Here is a 22935-nt window from a genome sequence, read left to right as displayed (position 1 = left end):
CTGCAGTCCATTTTGCACAAGCAGCCAGAGGGATCCTGAGAAAAATGCACTTTGGATGGTGTCACCTGCCTGCTCAAGATCCCTCCGTGGCTGCCTGTTTCACTGTGAGGGAAGCCACAAGCCCTGTCCCATGTCTCCAGCCACGTTGTACGGTGTACCTGCTGTCGGCTCACCACTGCCTCGGACGCCAGCCCGCTTACCCCCGTGGTTTGCACATGCTGTTCCCCTAGAGGCTTTCCACGTGGCTCCTTCAGGAGGGCCTCCCTGACCCCCTGCCACATCTCGCCCACCTCCGCTTTCCCCTCGGATGCGAATCACCTGTCCGGGAGGCAGGGCCGCAGGGTCTGCCTGGGACTCTGTAGCCACAGGGCCTGGCACTGGTATCGCCCTTTCTGTCGGCAAAAATGCCACTCATCTTTTAAGGCCCGGCCCAAATGTCCCCTCCTTGTGAGGCCTTCCTTCTTTAACACGGCCCCACGCCCCAGCCTGTTCCTGAGGCCCCTCGGGATCATTCCCTCCCGGTCCATCCCCAGCTGGCAGAGACTGCTCCCTCCTGCTTCCTGTGAGAGCTTTCCTTTCTCTCTCTCTGTCTCCCACACTCAACATTATAATTATCACTGGATGGCGAGCTCCTCAAGGCCAAGGAGCCTCATGGGGAAGAGAGCGAATGTTTATCGAGCAAGCGAGGGCCCTGTGCTAAGCACTCTCCTGCATTCTGTCCTCAAGTCCTCACCACCCTGTGGGGTGGGCTCCCCGAAAAGCCCCACTTTGAAGAGAAGCCAGTGGAGCTTGAAAGGGGTTAAGTCACGTGCCCACGGTCACCCAGCAAGTCTGACACCAGAGCTGGAGATTTTAATGAGCAAGCATAGTAACGTCCCTACAGCGTCTCCCACTGGCCAGGCCCGTGGCTGAGGCCTATCCAGATGTTTCCACCTCACAGTACCTTTGATCACACCTCCATTTTATCGCTGGGGAAACAGAGGCACAGAGAGGTTAAGTAACTCGCTGAAGCTCGAGAGCAGGATTTGAACCCGTGCTGTCTGGCTCTGGGTCATGCTTGCAAACCTTGTGCTGCACTCGCCATTGGACCCTCCTCCCTCTGACCTGCCTGGAGGCCACTCCGTATCTTGGCACCCCCAACACCTGGACTAGCAGCCAGCCCCCAGACGCCACTAGGGAGTGAGTGTGTAATGAATGAGGGAGTAGGTAAGGGGTGGACATGGGACCCTGCCCCAGCCAGCCCAGAGCTGTGTCTGGAAGTGCAAAGATGCGGCAGCCCCTCTCCCAGGCTCGGCGCTCCCCCCACCCAGTTGTCCAGACAGCCCCAGGGAAGGACAAGATCCATAAACATGAGGCTCCACTTGGGCCCAGGAGGGGCTCTGGGCACTGTACAAGTCCTCAATATTATTGCTTTATTGTCATTTAAATGGAGCCTGCCTTAAACAGGCCACCCAGTTCTAGCCACCAGCGCTGGACAAAACCCCCATTGAAAAGCCAATTACAATCACTCCATCTAAATTGTCATGGATTTGTATAGAAAATTACATCTCCATTTAGTCCTGAAGCGACGTCCTGGGCATGGACAGAGGGGAGGCTGGCCCATTTACCCCGCCGGCTCAGCGCGGGAGCCGCGGGCAGAGAGAAAGCCCAAGCTGCTGGGTCTCGGCCGGCCTGGGGAACAAAGGCCAGTTTGTGGGGGCCTGGAGAGAAGCTGGGCCTCTCAGGGCGGCTCAGATTCCAGGCCTGGGCCGATGGACCCTACACCGCCAGCTGGTCTCCCCTGCTGGCGGCTGTGGCCAGACGAGCTCCTGACAGCCGGCTTCGGGCGGCCCGTCAGCCCTGCCACCATCCAAGGCGGCTGGAGCTTGGCTCCTGTCCACACTGCCATGAAATGAAGAAGGTTTAGCCCGGGGAGCACTGGACTGGGATCCCAAGATCTTGGTTTCATTCGTTCGTTCATTTGTTTGTTCATTCATTCATTCACAAGTTATTAAGCGCCTGCTGGTGGTGGGAGAAGCAGAGTAGCATAGAAATGAGCTCCAGCTTCGGAGGATTCTGGGTTTGACTCCAGGCTCTGTCCTCAGTAGCTGTGAAGAGAAGGCTACTTTGGCGACTCATTGAGTTCTGAAGTTGTGGGGCACCTACTATGTGCCAGAGGATGGGACAAAATGGTCCTTGGTCTTCGCCCTTAATGTCCAGTGGGGGTTTCCTGTTTCCCCGATGATAAGTGTTCTGAGGGAAGTGAGCAGGGGCTGACATGGACTTCTGGGACTTGCTGTGTAAGTAGGCAGTTCAGGAGGAGCTGGCCATGCCAAGACAGATGGCAAGGGCATTCCAGGCAGAGGCAACAGTGCGTGTGGGTAGGGGCACAGGCGTGTCGTGGGGCAGGCTGGAGCAGCAAAGTGAACGTGTGGCAGGGGACAAGGTCAATGGAGGCACCCTGAGGACTCTGGGGCTCGCCCCTGAGCCTCAGTTTCCTCACCTGCAAAAACAGGAACAGTGACCTTAGCCGCCAGGGCTCGGGCCAGTAATGACACAGGAGATGATGAACGTGGGCTCTCAGCACGGTGCTGGGCAGAGCATGCTGCGGCTAACTAAGATGGCCTGACTTAGATGGCCCTCTCCAAGTCTGAGGGCACAGCCCACTCCTCCTGGTCACTTGGGGTGACGGCTCAGGGGCTTTGCATGCATCAACTCCCAACGGCCCTATGGAGTAGGGCTCTTTTCCCCTTTTCACAGATAAGGAAACTGAGGCAGTGCCACTGGTCAGCTAATTATTTGTTACTATTCCAGTAATTCTTACTATGGGTTACCCAAGGGCTGGCACAGAGCAGTCCTTAAGGAGTATTTGTTGAATCAATGAACACATCTGGAAGGGGGGTGCTGGGCAAGTTTGGGGAGCTCCGTGGGAGCTTCCTATCTGTGTGCATGTGTGTGAGTGGCTCTCAGATTGAGTATAACTGTGGGATTCTGAATGTGACTCTATGTGACTCTATCCGATGACTGAGTGCAAGTGACTGTGTCTGACAGGGTCACACACCTGTCTCCTGGAGTCCTTGCCCAAATGCCCGGTAGCTGTGGGGACTCTGTCAGACTGACTGTGTGTGTGTGACTGTGTCAGACTGTATATCACTGCCTACACATGTCTGTCTGGGCCCAAAGGGACACTTGGCACCCTTTCAGGGATGAGTGGACTGGCAGCACTGGAGGCTACTGTGGGGCGGGGCAGGATGGGCAGGTTCAGAGGTGAAGAGGGCAGAGTCCCCATCCTCCCCCACCCAGCCCCACCAGGCAGACAGGCAAATGGAAAAAATGTTCACACCCGGGGCAGGCAGGCGGGTGGCTGCCCCACCAAGGACTGCTCTGTGCACAGAAAACAAGTTCTTCTGGTATCAGCTTGAGTTTGGCAGGAAGTGGCTTTTGGGTGGCAGGAAGTTGGATTCAGCTCATATCAGCCCCGGCCGAGGGGCAGGACAGCAGTTATCTGGGGTTAAACAGAGTTACCGAGAAGCAGGGCCCCAACGCCCTGTACCCGATAGAGCTGAGGGCACAGCCCACCCCTCCTGGTCATTTGGGATGATGGGTGGGGAGGGGGAGGCCTTGTAAAGAAGAGCTGCCACCTGTCACATGCTGCTGGGCCCCAGATCCCAGACGGAGCTCCTCATCTACCTCCTATGACCCCCATTTAGCAGATGTGCAGACTGAGACTCTGAGAGGCAGCGACTTGCCTGAGGTCACCAAGAGAAGTGGGGAGAAAGGGAGGAGAGAGACTGCAAGAAATGTATAAGTACTTAGAGCCAAGAGAAAAACCAGGACAGAGAGCAAAGAGGAGAGGAGAGATGGGAACAGGACAGGGCAAGTAGTCGAATGAATGCAGAGAACAATGAGACTAGGCCAGTGGGAAGATTTCTGGGGTGCCCACTGTGTGCCAGGCCCTCCCAGGAATATCATAACTGACCTTGGGCTCCTGATCTGGAACCCAATTCCCAGATAAGGGCAGTGGGACGCACAGAGCCTTGCCAGCTGAGCCACACCTGGAATCTAGGTCTGATTCCAAAGCCCGTGTTCCTTCAAGCCATGCCCCTGTGCCCGACTTCCAGGGAAGGGAAGTGACTGTACTGTAAGGGATGCCCAGTCTTACTACCTGTTCGCCTGGGTATCCTGTTGAGGAATTCACCCGGTTGGCCCGTGGAGAGTCAGGGTTCAAACTTGCACAAAGTGGCTGCAGAATTCACGTGCATAACCATGTGACAGGGTGTGCCAAGCACTATGCCAGAGCAGGCAGAGAAAGCCAGGGCTCTGCCCTCAGGCTGAGACCCAGAAGGTCCAGTCGCTGATCTGAAGCCCCAAAGCTATACCTGGAGAGAAACGGAATCTCCCAACTCGCAGCCCTGGACACTCTCGTACCCCTCCACTCAGCCCCCACTGGAGCCCCTCGGGAGTGGGCCACTGGTCCTTCTGTTCTCATCCCAAAAGCAGCACCCAAGCTGTTCCCTGGCTAGGATGCTGATTTGAAGCTCAGTTTGTATGTCGTTTGCACATTACTCAGTGCATGTCAGAAGGTACGAACATCTCCCTTTCCCAGAGAGAGCTGCTGGGCCCCCCTGCCCTCCTCCAGACAGCAAAAATGCCAGCCGGCTAGACAGGGAGCTGCGCCCTGGCCTCTGACAGCACCCGCCTGCTGCCGCCTCCCCCATTCCCTCCTGGAGCCAAATTTAGGCAGCTCTGCTACTGAGAGATGGGGAGAGCGGAGGCAGGAAACGGTGAGGTTGGAGGCAGCCCTGCCTTGGCCTGCACAGGGTGGGGTGGCCCCAGGGGTACCCCTGTCCCTAAAGCCCTTGGCCCAGCCTCCCCCTGCCCCTCCTCCCACAGGAATGCAGGCCAGGTTGGGGAACGCAGGGTTCTCAGCTGCAGTCCAGGGTGCTGGCTACTCTGGCCATGAGGGAGGAGGGAGAGATGGAGGGAGGGAGGAGGTCATGGCCGGGGCAGTGGGGAAGGGATCAGATAGCCTCCTCCAGCCCCAGACACCGGCTGCCACTGGGGACAGGAGCCTGCTCTGCTTCTCAGCACTTCCTGCCCCTCCTTGATGTGCCCACCCCAGATCTGATTCTGGGGTAGGGGGCAGGAGGTACAGCTGGGCCTTTGGGGACTGAAGTCCCCCCAAAGACTCCACCAGTCTATCTCCTCCTTGGGCTAAACTTGGACCTTGGTGGTCTTGGTTTTCCTACCTGTGAAATGGAGAGGCTGACCAAGTGGCTGCCCATGCCGAGAGCAAGGATTTCTGGGAGGCCTGATAGAAATTAGGGATGTGGCAGTGGCTTTAGGCCTAGGAACTTCTTAGATTTTTCAGGTATGGCTCCTCACTGATGTGGGATGTGGGTGGGCTGAACAGTGAAAGACCTGGGCTGGATTCCAGCCACCAGGAACCTGGCGGTGGAGTTAATAGTGCCTGCTAGCTGGGAGCATGGATCCGGGGTTCTGACTGCCTGGGTTTGAATCCCAGCTCTGCCACTCGTGACTGTGGGCAAGTCGCCTCAGCTTTCTGTGCCTCAGTTTCCTCACCTCTGAGATGGGGGTAATAAACCTCCCAGAGCTGCTGGGAAAGTGAAATGAGGCAGTGAATGTTTGGCACACATTAAGTGCACCGCGATGCCAGCTACCAGTGTGACTGTTTTGTCTCCCTGAGCGGTTGGGAGCCCCCCCGCCCCCGCCCCAGCTATAACGGATGTGGATGCGATGGGGAGGCGCTGTAGCTTGATGGTGAAATGGGCATCGGGATGGGGTTCAATTCTGCGTGACCCCGGGCAAATGGCCACACCCCACTGCGCCTTGGGCGGGGAACAGCAGAGGCTCCTACCACACAGGGTCTGTGAGGATTACAGAGATCAGGCTTGGCACAGCGCCTGGCACATAGCGGGCGCTCCCTGAAGGGGAGCTGGCCAGATCGAATGGTACCGGCCCGCACAAAGGACAGGTGGGCAGCGTCCCGGGGGGAGGGCGGGGGGGGCCGGCGCAGGGCAGGTGCGCGGGGAGTGGGGAGGCGGGGCTGGGAGAGGGGGAACGCGAGGGCGGGCGGGCGGGCGCGCGGGCGCGCAGCAGGTGCGTGCGGAGTGGGCGGGGCCCCGCGCGGGCGGGGTCTCCAGGTGAGCGGACACGCGCCTGGAGGCTGGCGACAGGGGGAGGCGCGCCGCCCTGGCCCACCGCCGGAAAGCGTCCCTGTGTCTTTAACGCCCTCCTCCCCGCGTTCCCCCCGCCCCCTTTGTGCGCCCCCCCCCCCCACAAGCAGGGCTGCAGCCGTGGAGCCGTCCCCCCTGCACTGACAGCTGGTATCTAATTACTGTGTGAGAATGGAAAGTCAGGCTGTCCCAGCTCCGGGGAGAGGGGATTAACGTCTCCTGCAGAATACACTTCCTCTGGTGGGTTGCCATGGTTACTCTCATTACCTGCCTGCCCGCGAGGAGCCCGCGCGAGCCGCTCCAGCAGGCCCTCCGAACCCGGGCCCGGCGCGCGCGCACCTCCCCGCTCCTCCCCGCTTCTTCCCGCCCCGCCCCGCCGAGGCGCACGCGCGTGCGCCGTGGGGGGAGCGAGAGCAGCCTCACCCCCGCCCCGCGCCCCGCCCCCCGCCCGAGCAGCTGTCAGCGGCGCGCGCGGCCCGGCCAGCCCCTGCGCGCGCTGTCAACAGTCATTAGCGCGCGGGCCCTCCCCTCCCCCTCCAGCTCCCCCTTACCCCCCACCCTAGCGCAGGGTGGGGCCCGCACCTGGGGCCTCCGCTCGTTAGCGCGCCCGGTCGCCCGCCACGGCCCCGGAGGGACCCGCCCGCAGGGCCTGCTTGGCTCAGGGCCGCCCCCTTCCGCCTAGAAGCTCCCCCCCCCCCAGCGACCCCATTCCCTGTCCTTGGCCAGGGCTCCCGAGGGAGGCGGGTCCCCAGAGTCCTGGAGCGCGCCCCTTCAGAGTAGTAGCGACAGGGGTCATTTATGGGTGTCTTTCCCAGGGTGGGCGCTATTTGTGCACCATTTGGGTTCCCACGGCCGTCCTGTCACATTGTGTCACCTCAACACAGGAGGAGACTGAGGCTCAGGCAGGCCAGCCCTTTGGCCAGGGTCAGGGCTGGATTGTCTTCAGGCCCGTGACTTCACCCCTAGGGCACTTGCAACTCCTGGACGCCCCCAGGCCCCAACCCCCAGCCAGGCCCCCTGACCCATTCCTGCCTGACAGTGCCCTTGGCTGCTCCCTCCCTCCCTCCACCCCTTAAACTGGGATCATTGCCCCCCTCTTGCCAGAAGGGGGACACTTGGGCCTGCTGCACCCCTTTCTTCCCACCCTTCCTCCCCATCCTTTCCAGATATTCCAGAGCTAACCAAAAAAAAAAGGAAAGGAAAAAGAAAAAGAAAAAGAAATATTCAGAGCTGCTTGAAGGATATGGCATCCCTCAAAGGTAGCGCTGTCGTTCGGGGGCTGATCCCAGGCACCTCTCTGTGGCCCGGGGTGTGCATTTTGGTCCCCAGCGTGATTTGAAAGAAGATGGAGGTTCAGTGAAGCAGAAAGGAGGTCTTGGAATATGTGAGGCCTGTTCCAGATGGCAGGTGCGCGGCGGTGGCGGCTCCGCACTAGCAGTTGGAGATTGTGCACAGGGGTGGAGAAGAGGCAGGTGCTGCACTGAGTCCTCAGCGCCTTGTTCATGTATTTATTTATTTATCGGGGGTGTGGTCTCCTCCCTTGCCCATCCCGGCCTCCAGAGCTCATGGCAGCTATGGGTCCTAAAATTCTGGTGCAGTTCTGTTTTGGAGGGTGGTTTTTTTGTTTGGTTGGTTTTGGTTTTGGTTTCCAGTGCACAGTAGGTAGTATTTATAACAGAGATATTCAAATACCGTCCTTGTTCTATTTAGGCAATGCCCTCACCTCAGTCACCTGATTGCCTGGCTTTACAAATGATGACTGGCTTGTCTTGGGGATTCTGAGGAGGAAATTGCTGGATATTTGGGTGCGGGCCTTCATTCTGGTTTTCTTCTTTTTGGTCTCTCAGTGTAGTGTGGCTTATGAATTTTCTCTCCACCTCTCGCCTCTCCCTCTGAGAACCCTTTGCAGGAGGCTGACTCCTCTTTTCGGGTCTTCTTCCAGCCCTGCCAGCAGCTGGAAGGAGACTTTGTAAGAACCCCCCCAAAACCACTACCCCCACTTGCAAAACCTCAGCCCTGCCTGAATTCATGGAAGTGTGGTTTGGGGGACAAGAGGAACAGCCACAGTTCCAGAAGCTGGAAGTAGTAGGCCGCTCTCTGCAGTAACTTTTGCCTGTAATGGCGGCCCTTTAGCCAGCTGGCCCAGATAGCCTGGAGCGGCATCCTCGCCTTTGCCTGTGCAATCAACCCCCTGAAGTCCCGGGCTCCCACATAAGTGGTAGCCGAAGGTATGTCTCCCCAGGGGTGGCCTCTGCTGACTGACTTTCTCCTCTGATGGCAGTCTTGTTGATTTTTACGCCTTATCAAGAGCTGGATCTGAAATGTACCAAAAGGGCGCATCCTAAGGACTTTCTGTGTGGTTTCTTCCTCCGCTGTAGGAACCCAGTTGAGAAATGTCCCTGCTATTTAGCCACATCCTCTCAATCATGGCCTCATCGTTGCTGGAAGGCATATGCTGCTAATATTGTGGTGGTGGGGCGCTAACCGGCACCCTGGTAGCCCGAAACGGTGAGCCCACCTTGATAAGTGTGTAACTTATTACCAGCAAGTGACTCCGAAGTTCCGATGGAAATAACAGAACTAAAATCCATTAGCAGTTGGACGGGGGTCTGTTTAATTGGCTTAGGGGGGAAGACAGGCAAGGTTCAGTCAGACTCAGTAGCTCACCTGAGGGGGGCCACCCCGGCAGGGGCCTGTCTAATGGCCTGGCCAGATGGGCTCATCTCCCTCGTCTCGGTCTGTAGCCCTGGGTGTCACAGTCCTCCTTGTGCTGAGCAGTCAGATCATGTGAGGAAACTGAGGAAGCCAGAGAAGACCTGTCAAGAGATGACCTGTTTAAGTATTAATTAACTTTGCCAGGGAGGACTTAAAAATCTGATGTCAGGTTGCTGAGCTCTCCTGCCCGTTCTGTCCATAATCCGCTTTAAGCCACTGGGCAGGTGTTTTGAATTTAGGCTAATGTTGCCCAATAAGGTTCTTTTGTTCCCACCATTAGGAAAATTGGCCTTCAGTGAAGGAGAAGAAAATATTAATATATGAGGCCTAGAAGCACAGAGCAAGCATATATTTAATGAGCCAATGCCAGTTTCCTTACTAGTTACCTCCCTATCTGAATCATGGAGACATTCTAATCAGCAGTTCTCAGAATCTGTGGTGTGTCCGAATCATCTGAGGGGCCCTCGTCAAGCCCCGAGAGAGTGAGATTTGGTGGGTCTGAGGTGGGGCCTGAGAATTTGCATTTCTATCTAGTTCCCAGGTGATGCCGACTCTAATGGTCTAGAGGCCACACTTGGGGAACACCATTCTAAATATTGTGAAACATGAGCAGTATATAAATAGACATTCGGTGATTTCCTCAATAACTTGCAACCTGGCCTTTAGTTTAGAATCCCGACAGGCTGTTTTGAAGGAAGATGGTGATGTCCAAGAAAGGTAGTATGAAATTTTTAAAACTCCATGAAAATTTTAAAACTCTTGCCATGTCTGGTTTTGTTGGCCTGGGTCTGGCTGGCTGTTTTGGAGTTGGCTGGTTCGAAAGGATGTAGTGTGTTGCCATGGCAATATTCTTCCCCAAGCAGGAAGGCCCCAGAGGTTGGTCCTGCGCAACTGACCATGTATTTCTCATGGCTTTTCCCTTGGGGGGCTTCAGGGTTCCGTTCCATCACTCCTGGTTGGCGTTCCCGGGAAGCTGGGGGTAGTCAGGAGGCTCTAGGCCCCCTCTTCATTCAGCCTAGAAGTGAAGTGAGCTTGCTTTGTCAGACCAGTGCCCAGCTTGCTTAGGGCCATGGATCAGATTAAGCTAATTTGGGTACAAAGCAGAAGTGGTTGGCAGGGGCATCCCAAGGCTGTGGGGAAGGTGCTTTCTGCTCCTTTAATTAGGAGCTCTTGCCTCGTAGCACTGTGTCTGGATTCTCAGCTAAGGAAGGCATGCTTCTCCCACAGCACTTAGCATGAAGGTTATTACCTCTATGGATGCAGGGCATGGCAGCGATGTCTGTCGCACGTGACTGCCGTGGGATCCCTTTGTTCTCTTCCCAGGGTTCTCCTTGAAGGACAGACAGATATCCTGGTGTTCTTCCCTTAGGGTGTAGCACACATGGTGTCCAGGTGGCCACAGCTCACCAGAGGACAGTTCAAGGTGTGGCTCTGCAGACCTTGTGTGGTTTGAATTGGGGTTGCTACAAGCCCGTTCCTTTCCTGTGTACATCTCTGCAGCTGAGATAGACCAATTATAGGGCCCAGGTTTGAACATCAGGGGAGATCACAATAGATTTTTAAAGAGGGAGCTACTAAAAATGATCCCCGAAGAGTTCCTCTGGGATAATTTTATAGTCACATTGGACCAGGTGCAAAGCCTGTGGGTACCCGTGTCTACCTTAGAATGGAGATGGGAGGCTGGGACAGAGGCCTGGCACTGGGCAGTACATTTTGCTGTTTAATCTGGGTTGGTTGGTTACACCTTGACTTTAGGAAAATTTATGTTAAGTTTGTGTGACAGCCTTAGTGTGTTAGTTAGGAATTAAGCATCTCCTCTGATGGTGGGTATTAGCTTGGGGGACCCGTACTGTGACCTGAATGGATCAGAAGGACAGGAGCTAAGAGCAGATTCCTAAACACAAAATGTCCAAATTCAGGGTCCAAAGGGAAGAGATAAACGTTTATAAATCAGATGCCTGACATACACTCTTAACCTAAACCTTGGAACAGCCAATGAGGACTTTATAGGCCCATTTTACAGGTGAGGGAACTGAGTTTCGAGAGGTCAAGAAGTGGGGCACCTGGCTGGCTCATTTGGTGGAGCGTGCCACTCTTGATCTAAGTTCGAGCCCTACGTTGGGTGTAGAGATTACTTAAAAAAAAAAAAAAGGTCAAAGGTCAAGAAGTGACCTGCCCAAGGTTACCAAGATGGTTAGGGGACTCTTCCCATTTCACCTACCTAAAATATTGTCTTTCATCAGATTATTTTCATTCTCTCTTCCTTCCCACCAATTTTTATCTCCCTTTTCCAGAAGTATCTGTGTTCTGACTTGAAACAGTTTTATGAGCAGAGAGGTCTATTCACTTTTAAGCAGTTAGACCCATTATTGTGCCTCTAGATTCAGATTATCAAAATGTTGTGGAACTACCCACCCCATTATACTTTTTTAAAATATGTTTTTAAAAAAGATTTTATTTATTTATTTATTTGAGAGAGAGGGAGAGCATGCATGCAAGCGGGGGATGGAGGGGGACGGAGAGGGACAAGCAGACTCCACATCAAGCACAGAGCCCGATGCAGGTCTCAACCCCATGACCCAGGGACCATGACCTAAGCCGAAATCAAGAGTCGGATGCTCAACTGGCTGAGCCACCCAGGCGCCCCTAATATACTTTTTTAATTAAAGCTTAACAGACATACAGATTGTACACAGATTATAAAGTGTTCAGATTAATGGCTTTTTATAAACTGAACACACCTGTAAAACCACCACCCAGATCAAGAAATAGAAACCCAGTTATATTTTTATTCTTACGATCCTTTTGTTAGTTTTTGCCAATGTGAACCTCTGGTTAGAAGTATCTTCTAACTGGGCTGTCATAATATTTGTCCTATCCAACTCTGTCACAGCAGTATGGGAAGATTCCCCTAAAATGCTGGGTAGTTACAAGTCAGCTAATGAACCAGTTTGTCACTAATGAGCCCTCTTTATCGATGGCCCAGGACTTCAGAGGGGACTTCAGATACCCCCAGGAAAGAGGTAGCGGTAACTCCTGAGAGAGTTTAAGAACAGAAGAGTCATGGAATTTTTCAGCTCATCTCATAAGTGAAGCTCAGGGAGGCTGAAGAGTTTGCCCACAATCTCACAGCAAGGAAGCAGGACCAGCAAGCAGCTGGTCCTACACGCGCGCGTGCACACGCACACACACACACACACACACACACACACACACCCCCAGACGCGTGCTATCTGAGAAGTCCCCATTGAAATGGATCCTGACTAGGAAAGAAGCCATTGGCAGGAGGGTCTGTACAGGGCCAGCGAGGTCATCACCGATGGATGCTGCCCACCAGCTCTAGGATTTGGCCCCCTCCACTCCAGATGCCCATCTGCTCTCAAGTGCACTGGCAAAAAGACAGCCCTGTTCACCCATCATGGCATGTTGGGAAAGTTGCTGGATGAAACCAAACCCCGTCTGCGGCCAGAATGTTCTGTGAGCAGGTGTCCCATTTAGCACCACCTCTCTTTTCCTTGGACTACAAAGACTGAGGTCCTAGACCAGCTCTGCCACTTACCAGCCACTATACCACAGGCAGGTCCTGACCCTAACAACCTCCCAGGCTTGTTGCAATGTTCAGCGCTATCATAGCTGGGGGAAACTTGGCAAACGACAAAGTACTTCATAATTATAATACTTATCCAGCAGTTCCTATGGGCCGGGCTTGCTGCTAAGTGCTGCATGGGTATCTCCTTTATTCCTCTCTGTAGTTCATATAGGAAAGGTGCTGCTGTTAACCCCATTTTCCAGGTAAAACACCTGAGGATTAGAGAAGCAAAATAACTGCACAGAGCCACACAGCCACTTCAATGATGGGCCCCATTTAGACCGAGGAAGAGTATGTCTAAACCACCCTGCCTGGCTGCCACTTGTAAGCGGTCAGTCATTTGGTAGTTATTTCTTGAGCCACTTAAGTATCAGGCATTGCTCTAGGTGCTAGGGAGGCAGCCTTGAGCCAACAGACAAAGCCCACAGCCTCCTAGAGCTGACCTTCTTGAGCCATGAGCAAGATCCTTTAGGAAAGAATTCTCTGGGAGTTTCGTGTTTCGGACACTTTTAGAGAAAAGCCCGCCTCCTTTCCCCCCAGTCCTCCCCCTACGCACACACACACATACACCTACACCTGCTTGCTCTTCATCGTTGAAGCCCCCCAGAGTTCTCCAAGTCTCCCCTTAGGGAGATGATGGCTGAGAGCCGGGTGTCCCTGAGTCTGTGTGTCTCCTGTGCCCTATGAATAAAGACTTCACCGAGAAGTCTGCTCCCTGAGGGGCCCTAGCCACATCCCCCAGCCTCATGCCCCACAGTTTCCCTGCTCCCTCCCAGCCCTGCTAGTGGGAGTCGGGCAGGGGTCTGCCCAGCAGCAGGACCCCATCTCCATCCTGGCGCACCTTTTCAGGACCAGCAGACAGCACTCGTGCCAGCCTGATAAGAAGCTCGGGGGTCCATGGCCACCTTGCTCACGAGGCCTTGCCACCTCCACGTGGCCTTATGTCTGTTATTCTCTGTATCTCCAGACACAAAGAGCCCGGGTCTGTTGCTGGCGCTCAGCTGCCGGAGTGGGGAGGGCGGGCAGTGGTGACAAGCTTTTCAGAAAGGCCAGGGTAGAGGCAGGAGTCACCCAGGTGATCCGAGCCCTTCCCCTGGGACCCCAGCCCAGGACCACAGTGAAAGGTTACTGCTAATTGGCGAGCTCCTGATGGGGCTGCATCTATTTAGCACCCCCCCTCCCCAGAGACTTCCAGGATGGTCTTGGCACAGCATGTGATGCGAGAGCTCCCCGCCCGAGTCTGGCACAATCTGTCTGAAATTGTGAACATGGAGCCTCTTGGTTTTTTAATTTGTATTTTCGTTGTTGTCGTTCTCTGCCCATTGTTTCTGGTAGATTCAGTAGCAGCAGCTACCCTGACTCCAGTGCCCCCATCCCTGGGGTCCTCTCAGCAGGCTCCTTCCACCCCTGGCCCTCCAGACCTACCACGGGAGGCCTTGCGGGTCAGGGAGCAGCGCCGTCCCTGCCCCCCCACCCCGACCCTTTGCCAGGCCTCGGGGCCCAGCTCTCGCCCCGCTGTCATCCCCGCCACTGACACAGCTTGTCCGCCCTGTCGCAGGGGGCAGATGGCCTGTCGGAGCCGGAGGGCATCTCTCTGAAGCGGGTCGCTGTGGTGGAAGATTTCTTTGACATCATCTACTCAATGCACGTGGAGAGCTCGGCGGAGCCAGGCAAAGCCCCCAAGCACGCCGGGCAGAAGAAAACCTACCGAGCGGTGAGATGTCTGTCTCTGGGCCTCTGCGGGCAGCCCCGGGCCTTGGCAGGAGGCCATGGGCTCCACACATGTTGGGCGGGGGCAGGGCAGGGAGCTGAGGCGTGATGAAACGGCCTTTGGGGACCCAGGGGGGCACAGGGCAAGGGCATGGCAGCCAGAGATGGCTTAAGGGGGGCGAGGGGGCGGGTTCTGTGGTCTGAGCACAAAGGAGAAGCAGGTTGAAGCGAGTGAGGGAGGGAAGGAGAGGGATGAGGGCAGGAGCAAAGCCCTCCTCTTCCCAGTTTCTGCTTCGCTTGCTCCCTGTCCCAGCCCCTTGCAGCCTGCTCTGGGACTGTGGGGGTGGGGGTGGCCGGATAATAATGACTGAAAGAGCGAATGCCTCCATGGCATTTACTGTGTGCCAGGCCTGCCCTACATGCTTCCTGTGTGTGAGTTCATTCGATCCTCTAACCCCCTGTGAAGTAAGTACTGGAAGTCCCCCAGGGGAAGTCTGAGGACATGGGCCCTACCTTCAGGGAGATCACAATTCGACTTGGGGTGGGAGGCTGAGAGCAAAACCAAGACACAAGAGCCAAAAATGTCTCCAAGACGAGCTTTGAGGGAACAAGAACCCCCAGAGCATTCCACAAACGCACCTCCAGACACTGACGTGCAGTGCTAAGCCAGGGGGGCTTCATGGAGAAGATGGCATATAGGCTGGCATTCCAAGCTTGGGTAGGCAAAAGGGAGCAGAGACGACAATCCAGGGGTGGGAAACCTCACACATGGGGAGGTAGAGGAGATGGTGGCCAGAGCAGGAGGGGCCTGCTTGTGTTCTGGTCCCATCCCCCTGTTGACTGCCATTGCCATGGTTCAGGCACAGCTCTGAACCCAGGACCCACCACTAAACCAGTAAAGCCAAGCACTCTACGTTCATTTGGGTCTCCAAGCAGTCTTGTGATGGAGGCACTCTGGTCCCATTTTGCAGTTAAGAAGAGGGATGAGGGATGAGACCCAGAGAGTTGACCTACCTGTCTAAGGTCACATAGCACTTAAGTGGCAGTCAGCTCATGTCCTCATGCCCCCTCTGTGTTGGTTCGGCCTTTGGCTTCTCAGAGAGCTGCCCCTCTGACCGAGCTTCCCCACCCAAGGCAGCTGTGAACTCCACCCCCACCCCCACCCCCAAATTCTTCCCATAAATAGCCTTGGACTGCTGTGGAGGCGGCCTGTATAAGTCTATGATTTTCCCATATGGCCCGATTTTTTAAACTTCCAACCATCTGGTTTGCCCTTGTCCCCAGAAGATGGCCTTTGCCCTGAATGAGTCTTACGGATGGACCCATGTGCCCAAGGACCTCAGAAGATGAGGGGTTGGGGGGCGCCTTGGTGGCTCAGTCAGTTGAGCATCTGCCTTCAGCTTAGGTCACGATCCCAGGGATGGAATCGAGCCCCGCATTGGGCTCCTTGCTCAGTGGGGAGTCTGCTTCTCCCTCTCTCTCTCCCTGCTGCTCCCCCTGCTTGTGTGAGTTCTCTCTCTGTTTCGCACTCTCTCTGTCAAATAAATAAATGAAATCTTGAAAAAAAAAAAAAGAAGATGAGGGGTTTGGGCTGAGGGAGGCAGGAGATGATTATATCACCTGCCCCACCCCTCCTGCTTCTCAGTACATGTGTGCTGGGAAAGGGAGTTCTGAGGGTATTCCCACCAGGGGGTCATAGATGAAGGGAGAGACACCCAGGCCAGAGCCCTCTGTGGCCCCTTGGTATTCATGAGACCCAGCACGTTTTCTCAGTGTTCATTTTGCCGGTGCTGGGCAGCTCGCACATGCCGGGCTCTGTGCTCAGCACCTCCTGGGCACCAGATCTCTGAGCCTTCACATGGCCAAAGGGTGTATATGAAGCAGGGGCTCCTGTGTTCTCCATTTTACAGATGAGGAGACTGAGGCTCAGAGGGACACATAACCTACCTTGAGGTCACTCTACTGGTTTTCAGAGCCAGGCCGCTGGCCCTAGAGCCCATGCCCTGACCACCACCTATCCTGCCTCTCTATAACCCCCGCTGTGGTCAGCTAGTAAGCCCGATGACTTCCCATGGTCAAGGTAAAAGGGCTTGAGCCAGCCAGACCACATGACTTCCCTGGTCCGCTTGATGTCCAGCACCAAATCTCGCATCACAGGCACTCCTGGGGTATTTATTTATTTATTTTAAAATTTATTTATTTGAGAGAGAGAGAACAAGGGGAGGGGGCAGAGGGAGAGGATCTCAAGCGACTCCCCGCTGAGTGAGGAGCCCTGAGCCTGAGCTCTGAGCCTGAGCCCTGATGCAGGGTTCAATATCACAACCCCCAGATCATGACCTGAGCCAAGAGTCAGAAGCTTAACCTACTGAGCCACCCTGGCGCCCCTCCCTGGGTATTAAAGAAGGCCAGGTCTGCAGCCTCCATGCTGTAGAGAAGGCAGGGCTGGGCCGGTCCCTCCAGCCTCTGTGTCCCTGGGCCAAGCGGACGTCCAGCCTTTTGCTCTGCACTTCCTGGCTTCTCGTCCATATGCCCGCCGCGTGCCCCACTTCCCGCTGCCCAGCCTGGAGCTGGCACATGACTGGCAGTGGGCCAGCTGGGCTGCGCACAGAGCTGGAATTTCAGCAGCAGGGCCAAGGCTGAGTGGAGCAGGCCAGGGCCCTCCTGCAGTGGGTGTGAAGGCCAAGGGGCTGCTGCACCTCCCTCCTCCCGGGTGTGCCTCCTCTCCCTTCCCCCTCCTCTTCCCCATCTGTCACCCTTCTCTTGCCACCCTTTTCCTTTTTTGGGGGTGGGGGTGGTGCCTGGATGCTTTTGTCCCCCTTCTTTTCATCCGCTCCCATTTTCCTCAACCCAAACCTAGCTCAGTCCCATCCATGCCTGGAAAGAGACCCCAAGGAAACTGCGGATGGCTGCAGAGAGGCACAGCCCACACCACGGGGTTTGCATCAGGCCCCTGGCTGAGGGTTTTTGGACCTGTCTCTGTGTGTTTTGCCAGACCTGAATCCTGGGACTGCCTTGCCATCTCTAGGGCACCTGGGACCTTCCAGATTTTTACAGGCCTGGTGTGCCTGCAGGAAGCAGGGGGCTGGAAGGGAGATGAGCAGACTTGTTCAAGGGCATTAAAGGAGGCACATTCTTCTGTGGGAAAAAGCAACTTCTAGCACCCACCACTATCCAGCAATAGATCAGAGAGATCAGGTAATGAGCTTTCTGAAACTGAAGGTATATGAGCCAGGAATAGATGGCCATTTACAATGGATAATGCAGGGGATTCCCGTTTGGGGCAGGAAGTCCCTGCCTTACGTTGCCTCTGATGCAGTGTGACCAGAGGATCCAGAACATCCACAGGGGGACTTGCCCATGGCCCAGGGTCTGGTTCTACAAAGTTCCCTAATTCCACACAGAGGACAGGTCCATTTTTAAGGGGCTTTTCTGGCATCTGTACCCATCTGGGTTGGAGCAAGCTCTTTGCTTCCTTCTTCTCTCCCAGGGTGCCGGTAGGCTAGACCGAGCTAGAGTCGGGATCTGGCTGCCCAGACCACTTTGGAGTTGGGGCCAGATGTGGTCAGCAGCTGCTCCAGGCCCACCACGTGCTAATCCACCGCAGGGCAGCAGGAGGCTCTTGTAAAGTGGTGCAAATCCCCCCAATTGGCCTCATCTGTCCTTGTCGGCCCCTGAGCTGGGGAGCGAAAATGGGGCCTTACAAGTCAACGACTCTGCAAATAGCTTCTGCTCTCCTTCCCCGTGAAATCTCCCTCCCTTTTACCACTGGGAAAAATGTGAAAGGTCTCAGTGTCCAGGCAGGAGGCCCCAGGTGCGAGGCAGCAGGCCCCTGAGGGAAGCTGGGTGGGGGCAGGGGTCCTGGGGCTTCCCTTTCTTAAACACAGCAGCGCTATCTTTATCTGTTTCACATTTTGGGCTTCAGCATGAGAGACTATTTCCAGAACTGTGTCTGGAGCTCCAAAACTCTCTGAAAACCGCCATTCTATTGACTAGTGCATAAGCAAGGATTGTCCTCCTCCTTTCGGCTCGTTATGGGGTCCTGTGGCCATGGGCATCTGCATAGTGGAACAGAAATGGAGGCCCCATTTCTCGTGTGGACAAGGCAGGAGAGTGAACCAAACGATGCCCGATGGAGGCCGAAGGCCACACGGCGCCCCTCCTCCGTGCGGGCCTCTACAGCGGCATGGAGCTGGGCTGGACTTTGCACTTCCCTGACTCCCCATGGAGCTCTTCGTGAGGCTCCAGACATTCCAGCCACCCAGGGCAGGATTGCAAGGACTTCTCACCTAGCCTTCTTGAGTCCACCCCACCTCCCCTTGTGTGGGACCCAGGGCCAGAAGGTGCTCCCTGCCCCGTGGCCTGCTAGCCAGCTTTGCGTACTGCTGGATCCCTGCTGGGGCCAGGAGAGCCGGGCCACCACTCTGGCCCCCGGGCTGGGCCCTCTCTGGGAATTGCACCGGTACCCTCAGTGGGTCAGGTGGCGCGTAGGGCCTCTTCCCATACTGCAGGCCGCCCTCACCAGAGCAGCCAGGCCAGGGAGGCTCTCCTGGAGCGCTGGAGAAATGTTTTCTCTGCCCAACAGCAGGTGAGCTCCATGGAGTGAAGTAGGCTGTTCCTATGGTGTCAACTTTCCTCCTTTCCCAGCAGACTGTGACACTCCTCCCCCAGGTCCTCAGCTCATCTCTTCGAGGTCTGACCTGGGATGCCACACCTCGCGGCGCCTCCGCGGAGCTCATCTGTTTGCCCAGCTCAGCCACAGCCCCACTCTTTGCCCGGCTGGCACCCTGCCCTCTTACTCCTTTACTCCTGCCGCCAACAGCCCTTCAGCAGGCCCCAGCCCTCCCAACCCCGAAGGCCTGAGAGGGACATGCCATCCCTAAGACTCCCAGGCAGGTTGGGCTGGGAATGAAGATGTCTCTGTGGGTGGCAGGAAAGCCCCCATCCCGGAACCCTGAGACCCGAGGGGGATGGGCTGCATGCCCTCCCATCCACCGGCTCCAATCAGAGAGCAGGGCTTTGCCCTTGTCCCTGACCTCCAGAGGAAGGCAATCAGACAGGGAATTTGGAAGGGAGATAACTCATCAAGGAGCCTGCCTGCTCCGCAGAGCATCAAATCAGCTGAGAAATAACAATTGTGTCACCAAAATTAACTCTGCCTTTGCAGCCGGCCACCAAGCAGGGGTGGCCCCCAAGTTCCACAGACCAGCTGAGCTGAAGGCACAGCCTGAGCTGGTCCTCTGAGGGCCTGGCCGCGGCCTGGGACCCTGCTCCCCACCCCCCACCCCCATCCACTCCGCCCTACCCTACTTCACCTCGTAACCACCACAGAGATGGCATGGGGCACTCGTGCATCCCAACGGAGTAGACCTGGTGCTGTCCTGGAGAGCAGTCCCCTCCCTCTGTGGGCTGGCCAGAGCCCTGGGCTAACTTTCCCGGCTGGGCTGCGGTGAGGATGGTGGAATGCTGGGGTGATGCTGCCCCTTAGTGGAGAGGAGCGGGAGGGCCCGGGCTCTGGGAAATGTGCAAAAATCAGCCACTGGGCAGCTATCCTCAGCTAGGTAACCTGGGCCTAAGAGGCCACCAAACCAGGGCCAGTGCGTTTCCTGAAACCCAGAGCAAGAGGAGACGACTGGGTTTCTGGGCCCACACCCCCTCCTTCTCCACTCCCCTGCCCAGCCTATTTCTTGTATTCCCTCCCATCTACTTCACCTCCCTTGCCACCTCCCTGGCTAGGAGAGGCCCCCTGGAGGCAGTTATGGATGGAGTGGTGTGACCTGGAGCATGGGCTTTAGTCTGCCACTGCCTCTAACAAGCTGTGTGGCCTTAGGCAAGTAGGTCTACCTCTCTGAGCCTTGTGACCTCACCTGGAACATGGTGGTCCTTAATAGCATGTCCAGTTTGAAAAATCTGATCCTTTGTCATCAGACTTTCACGGCTCTCCCTAAAATGTTCTTGATCTGTGAGTTATTGCAGGAAGAGCTTGTAGAACCTTGGGTTCTGTTCATAGGCCCAGAGCTGGTAGATTCATAAGTGGGTCTCAGTTTATCCATCTCTAAGAATGGAAATTGTTTCACCCTCCCCTATAGCAATGTTTATAAACTCATTTTTCAGGAGCAACAAAATGCTCTGAGAGGAGTATTGCTTATTAAAACGTAGGTTAGATAATGTTTCATTGTTTTTGCTTTCTCAATTTCTAACTCATTTATTCAAAATCTTTTAAAAAATGGTTTTCCAGAAAACTACTACCTCATTTCCATGGCTAAGAATTGAGGACACCTACCCCTTGCTCCTCCAATCCCTTGCCTTTCTGCAAGGGCCAAGCACCTGTCACCAAAGCACAGACCTTGGTGACCTGGTGACCAGGCGGCCTCCCCCTAGGCCCATATAATGAGCAAAGCTCCTCTGTCCCCAGATTGCGGAGACTTATGCCTTCCTTCCGCGAGAGGCCGTGACCCGGTTCCTGATGAGCTGCACGGAGTGTCAGAAGAGGATGCACTTTAACTCCAATGGCCTGGAGCCCAAAGGTAGGGGAGGAGGCGGGTGTGCTGGTGCCTTGGGGGAGGCTCTGCAGGGAAAGGCCCTCCCACAGGCCCTGCCCTTTGCTGGCACAGACAGAAAAGTGCATGGCCAGAGGTTGTCACCATTTCCAGAGGCCAGTGTGGGTCCATGTCCGGAGAGCCTCATTTTTGTTGTTTTTTTTTTAATTGTAAAAAAAATGTCAAGTTTCACTGAAAAACCAATGGTACCTTCCTACTGCCCTTCAAGACTCTCTTCTCCCACCCATGTTCCTGATGGAAACGATCACCTCGCCCTCTTCCCTAAGCTCCTTAATTCTTGCCGCCCAGGCCTCGCCCTGAGCAGGGTCCTCCTGATCTGGTCGCACTGCCCTGTCTGCGAGATCTCCGGATACAGGAGCACCCCTCTTGCCACTTCACCTTTTTATCCTAGAGCCCCTACCAGCAGTAGGTCCTCCCTAAGTGGTTTGTTCCCTCCCTGCAGACATCCAGGAAATCTGTGGGGATTACTTAGAATTTAAATGCCCGGACCACTCGTGACCGGCTGAAGTGGGTCCCTTGGACTGATGTCCATGCTCTCCAGCTCTGCCCTGCCCACTGAGATGCAGCAAGGACCCCCCACTTCAGACCCCTCACTACCTCAGCCTGAACGTTCCCAGAGGCCTCCAGTGAGTCTGGGGCCCATCTTTCCGCGGGCGGCTTTGGCACTGCAAGGTGGGCCAGTGCATTTGGCTGGTACGGTTATAGCTGTGCCGTGAGAAATGGTGCCCAGGTGGGCAATTCGTCAGGACTTCTAGGCTGCTCCTGGACATCAGGCCTGTGAAGGTTGCTGAAGTCAGTGGGTGTTTTGCCTGAGAATGGGAACGGACTGAGGATGGAGGGCAAGACGTGCACTCAGGTGGTACGCCCGTGGCATCCACCGTTTCTGGGGAAGGAAAAATCAACAACAGAGCTCAAGTAGATGACAACAAAGAAATTGGAGCCTAGGTGTCAAATTGGTTTTGTTTTTTTTTTCCTCCTCATTTGGTGGTCTCTGATGCTTGTGAGTGACTCTGGCTGACTGGCCACATCCAGAAGTCTTCCTGTCCATGGGGTCATTAGGCCTCGGCTGCTTCGTTGGGTACGTTGGGTGGCTTCTAAGGCCTGTGGGACAGGAACAAGTGTGGCTCATAACTCATAAGTGCTGGGTTCCTGGTTTAAGACCAGAGCCCCCAAGGCCATACGGACTGGGTTTGAATCCCAGCTCTGCCCCTCGGCAGCTGTGTGTCCTAAACAAGTGATTTCATCTCTCTGAGCCTCAGTTCCCGCATCTGTGGAGTGGAGTTCTTCAGTGGTACCTATCTCAGGGGGCCAACAAGGTTGGAGAGTTCATCCCGGCCCTGGCCCTGGCCCTGGGCTAGCAGGCTAGCGTGCAGGAGGAGGGAGCTGGGGCTGTTCCCTCAGAGGCCTGCCCTGGGTGAGCGGCTGCAGCCCTGGGCCCTGACGGTATTGGGTACCTGCAAAGAGGCCAGGAGGGCTTTCCCTGCTGTACCCCCACCCTGTCAGGGTCTGGGTCCCAGGGGTGTGTTCCCTGCTGGTGGCTGCCTGTCCCTTCCTGTTCTGGCCTAACCGTTTCCATAGCAACTGGCGGAGTCAGACACCGAAGCGCTAGCCTAGAGCAACAGAGGCAGGCCCAGAGGGGGCGCGTTTGTGGGCCGCTCTGGGGTGTCTGCAGGCTCCCTCTAGTCTGCCTCCGTGCTCTTGCCGCTTCTCACCTCCCCCACTCCCCAGTGAAGGCAGCGAGGTCTCAGGGCTGCAGCTCCACTCCTCGTCATCCGTGGGCTTTGGCGTGGCCTGGCGATGCTGAGCACAGCAGCAGCCTGTTTCTTCTCCAGGCTGCCCCCACCATGCCCCTACCCCCGGGGAGGAGGAGGGAGGAGGAGGATGGGAGGGAGATGGAGAAGGAGGGAGGGGGGAGAGAGAGAGAGAGAATGCGAGCACTCACGCCAGGAGGGAGCCGCCTAGAATATCAACCAGCTCTGTGGGCTCTGCTGCTGGAGCCTCCCTTTCCAGGGCTTTGCTCCAGGCAGGACAGAGCGCAGGCAGCGCAAAGCTGCGTGGGACCCGTCCTTGCTGGTCGGCAGGCAGAGTGCTACTTCTTGGTCCCCAGGACAGCAGGGAGTAGGAGACAGTGTGGCCCCCTGGCAAAGTACGGGCAGGGGTCCAGCAGGCCTGGGTGTGGTGCCTGCTG

General features: G+C 55.9%; 1 protein-coding gene and 1 long non-coding RNA gene across 3 annotated transcripts in view; one reads left to right on the top strand and one right to left on the bottom strand.

Moving 5' to 3' along the window:
- The window catches only part of NOL4L (nucleolar protein 4 like), a 130232-nt gene that overhangs the window by 34922 nt on the left and 72375 nt on the right, over positions 1 to 22935 (top strand). The window contains exons 1-3 of one of the 2 annotated variants that reach the window (XM_040638154.1): positions 5857 to 5974; positions 14039 to 14194; positions 20603 to 20714. In XM_040638154.1, coding sequence (XP_040494088.1) covers positions 14123 to 14194; positions 20603 to 20714 — 184 coding nt within the window. In that variant the 5' untranslated portion in view covers positions 5857 to 5974; positions 14039 to 14122. Of the gene's footprint in view, positions 1 to 5856; positions 5975 to 14038; positions 14195 to 20602; positions 20715 to 22935 lie in introns of those variants that run through there. The other variant, XM_040638153.1, reaches the window with a different exon arrangement.
- LOC121104590 lies at positions 1385 to 4319 on the bottom strand. Its single transcript, XR_005836916.1, has 2 exons — positions 4145 to 4319; positions 1385 to 2087 (listed from the first exon to the last, which is right to left on the bottom strand). It is a non-coding gene; the product is annotated as an uncharacterized LOC121104590 (long non-coding RNA).

The sequence above is a fragment of the Ursus maritimus genome, unplaced genomic scaffold (assembly GCF_017311325.1).
Source record: "Ursus maritimus isolate PB19 unplaced genomic scaffold, ASM1731132v1 scaffold_22, whole genome shotgun sequence".
NCBI classification, from domain to species: Eukaryota; Metazoa; Chordata; class Mammalia; order Carnivora; family Ursidae; genus Ursus; species Ursus maritimus.
This window is presented reverse-complemented; position numbering and strand designations above follow the sequence as displayed.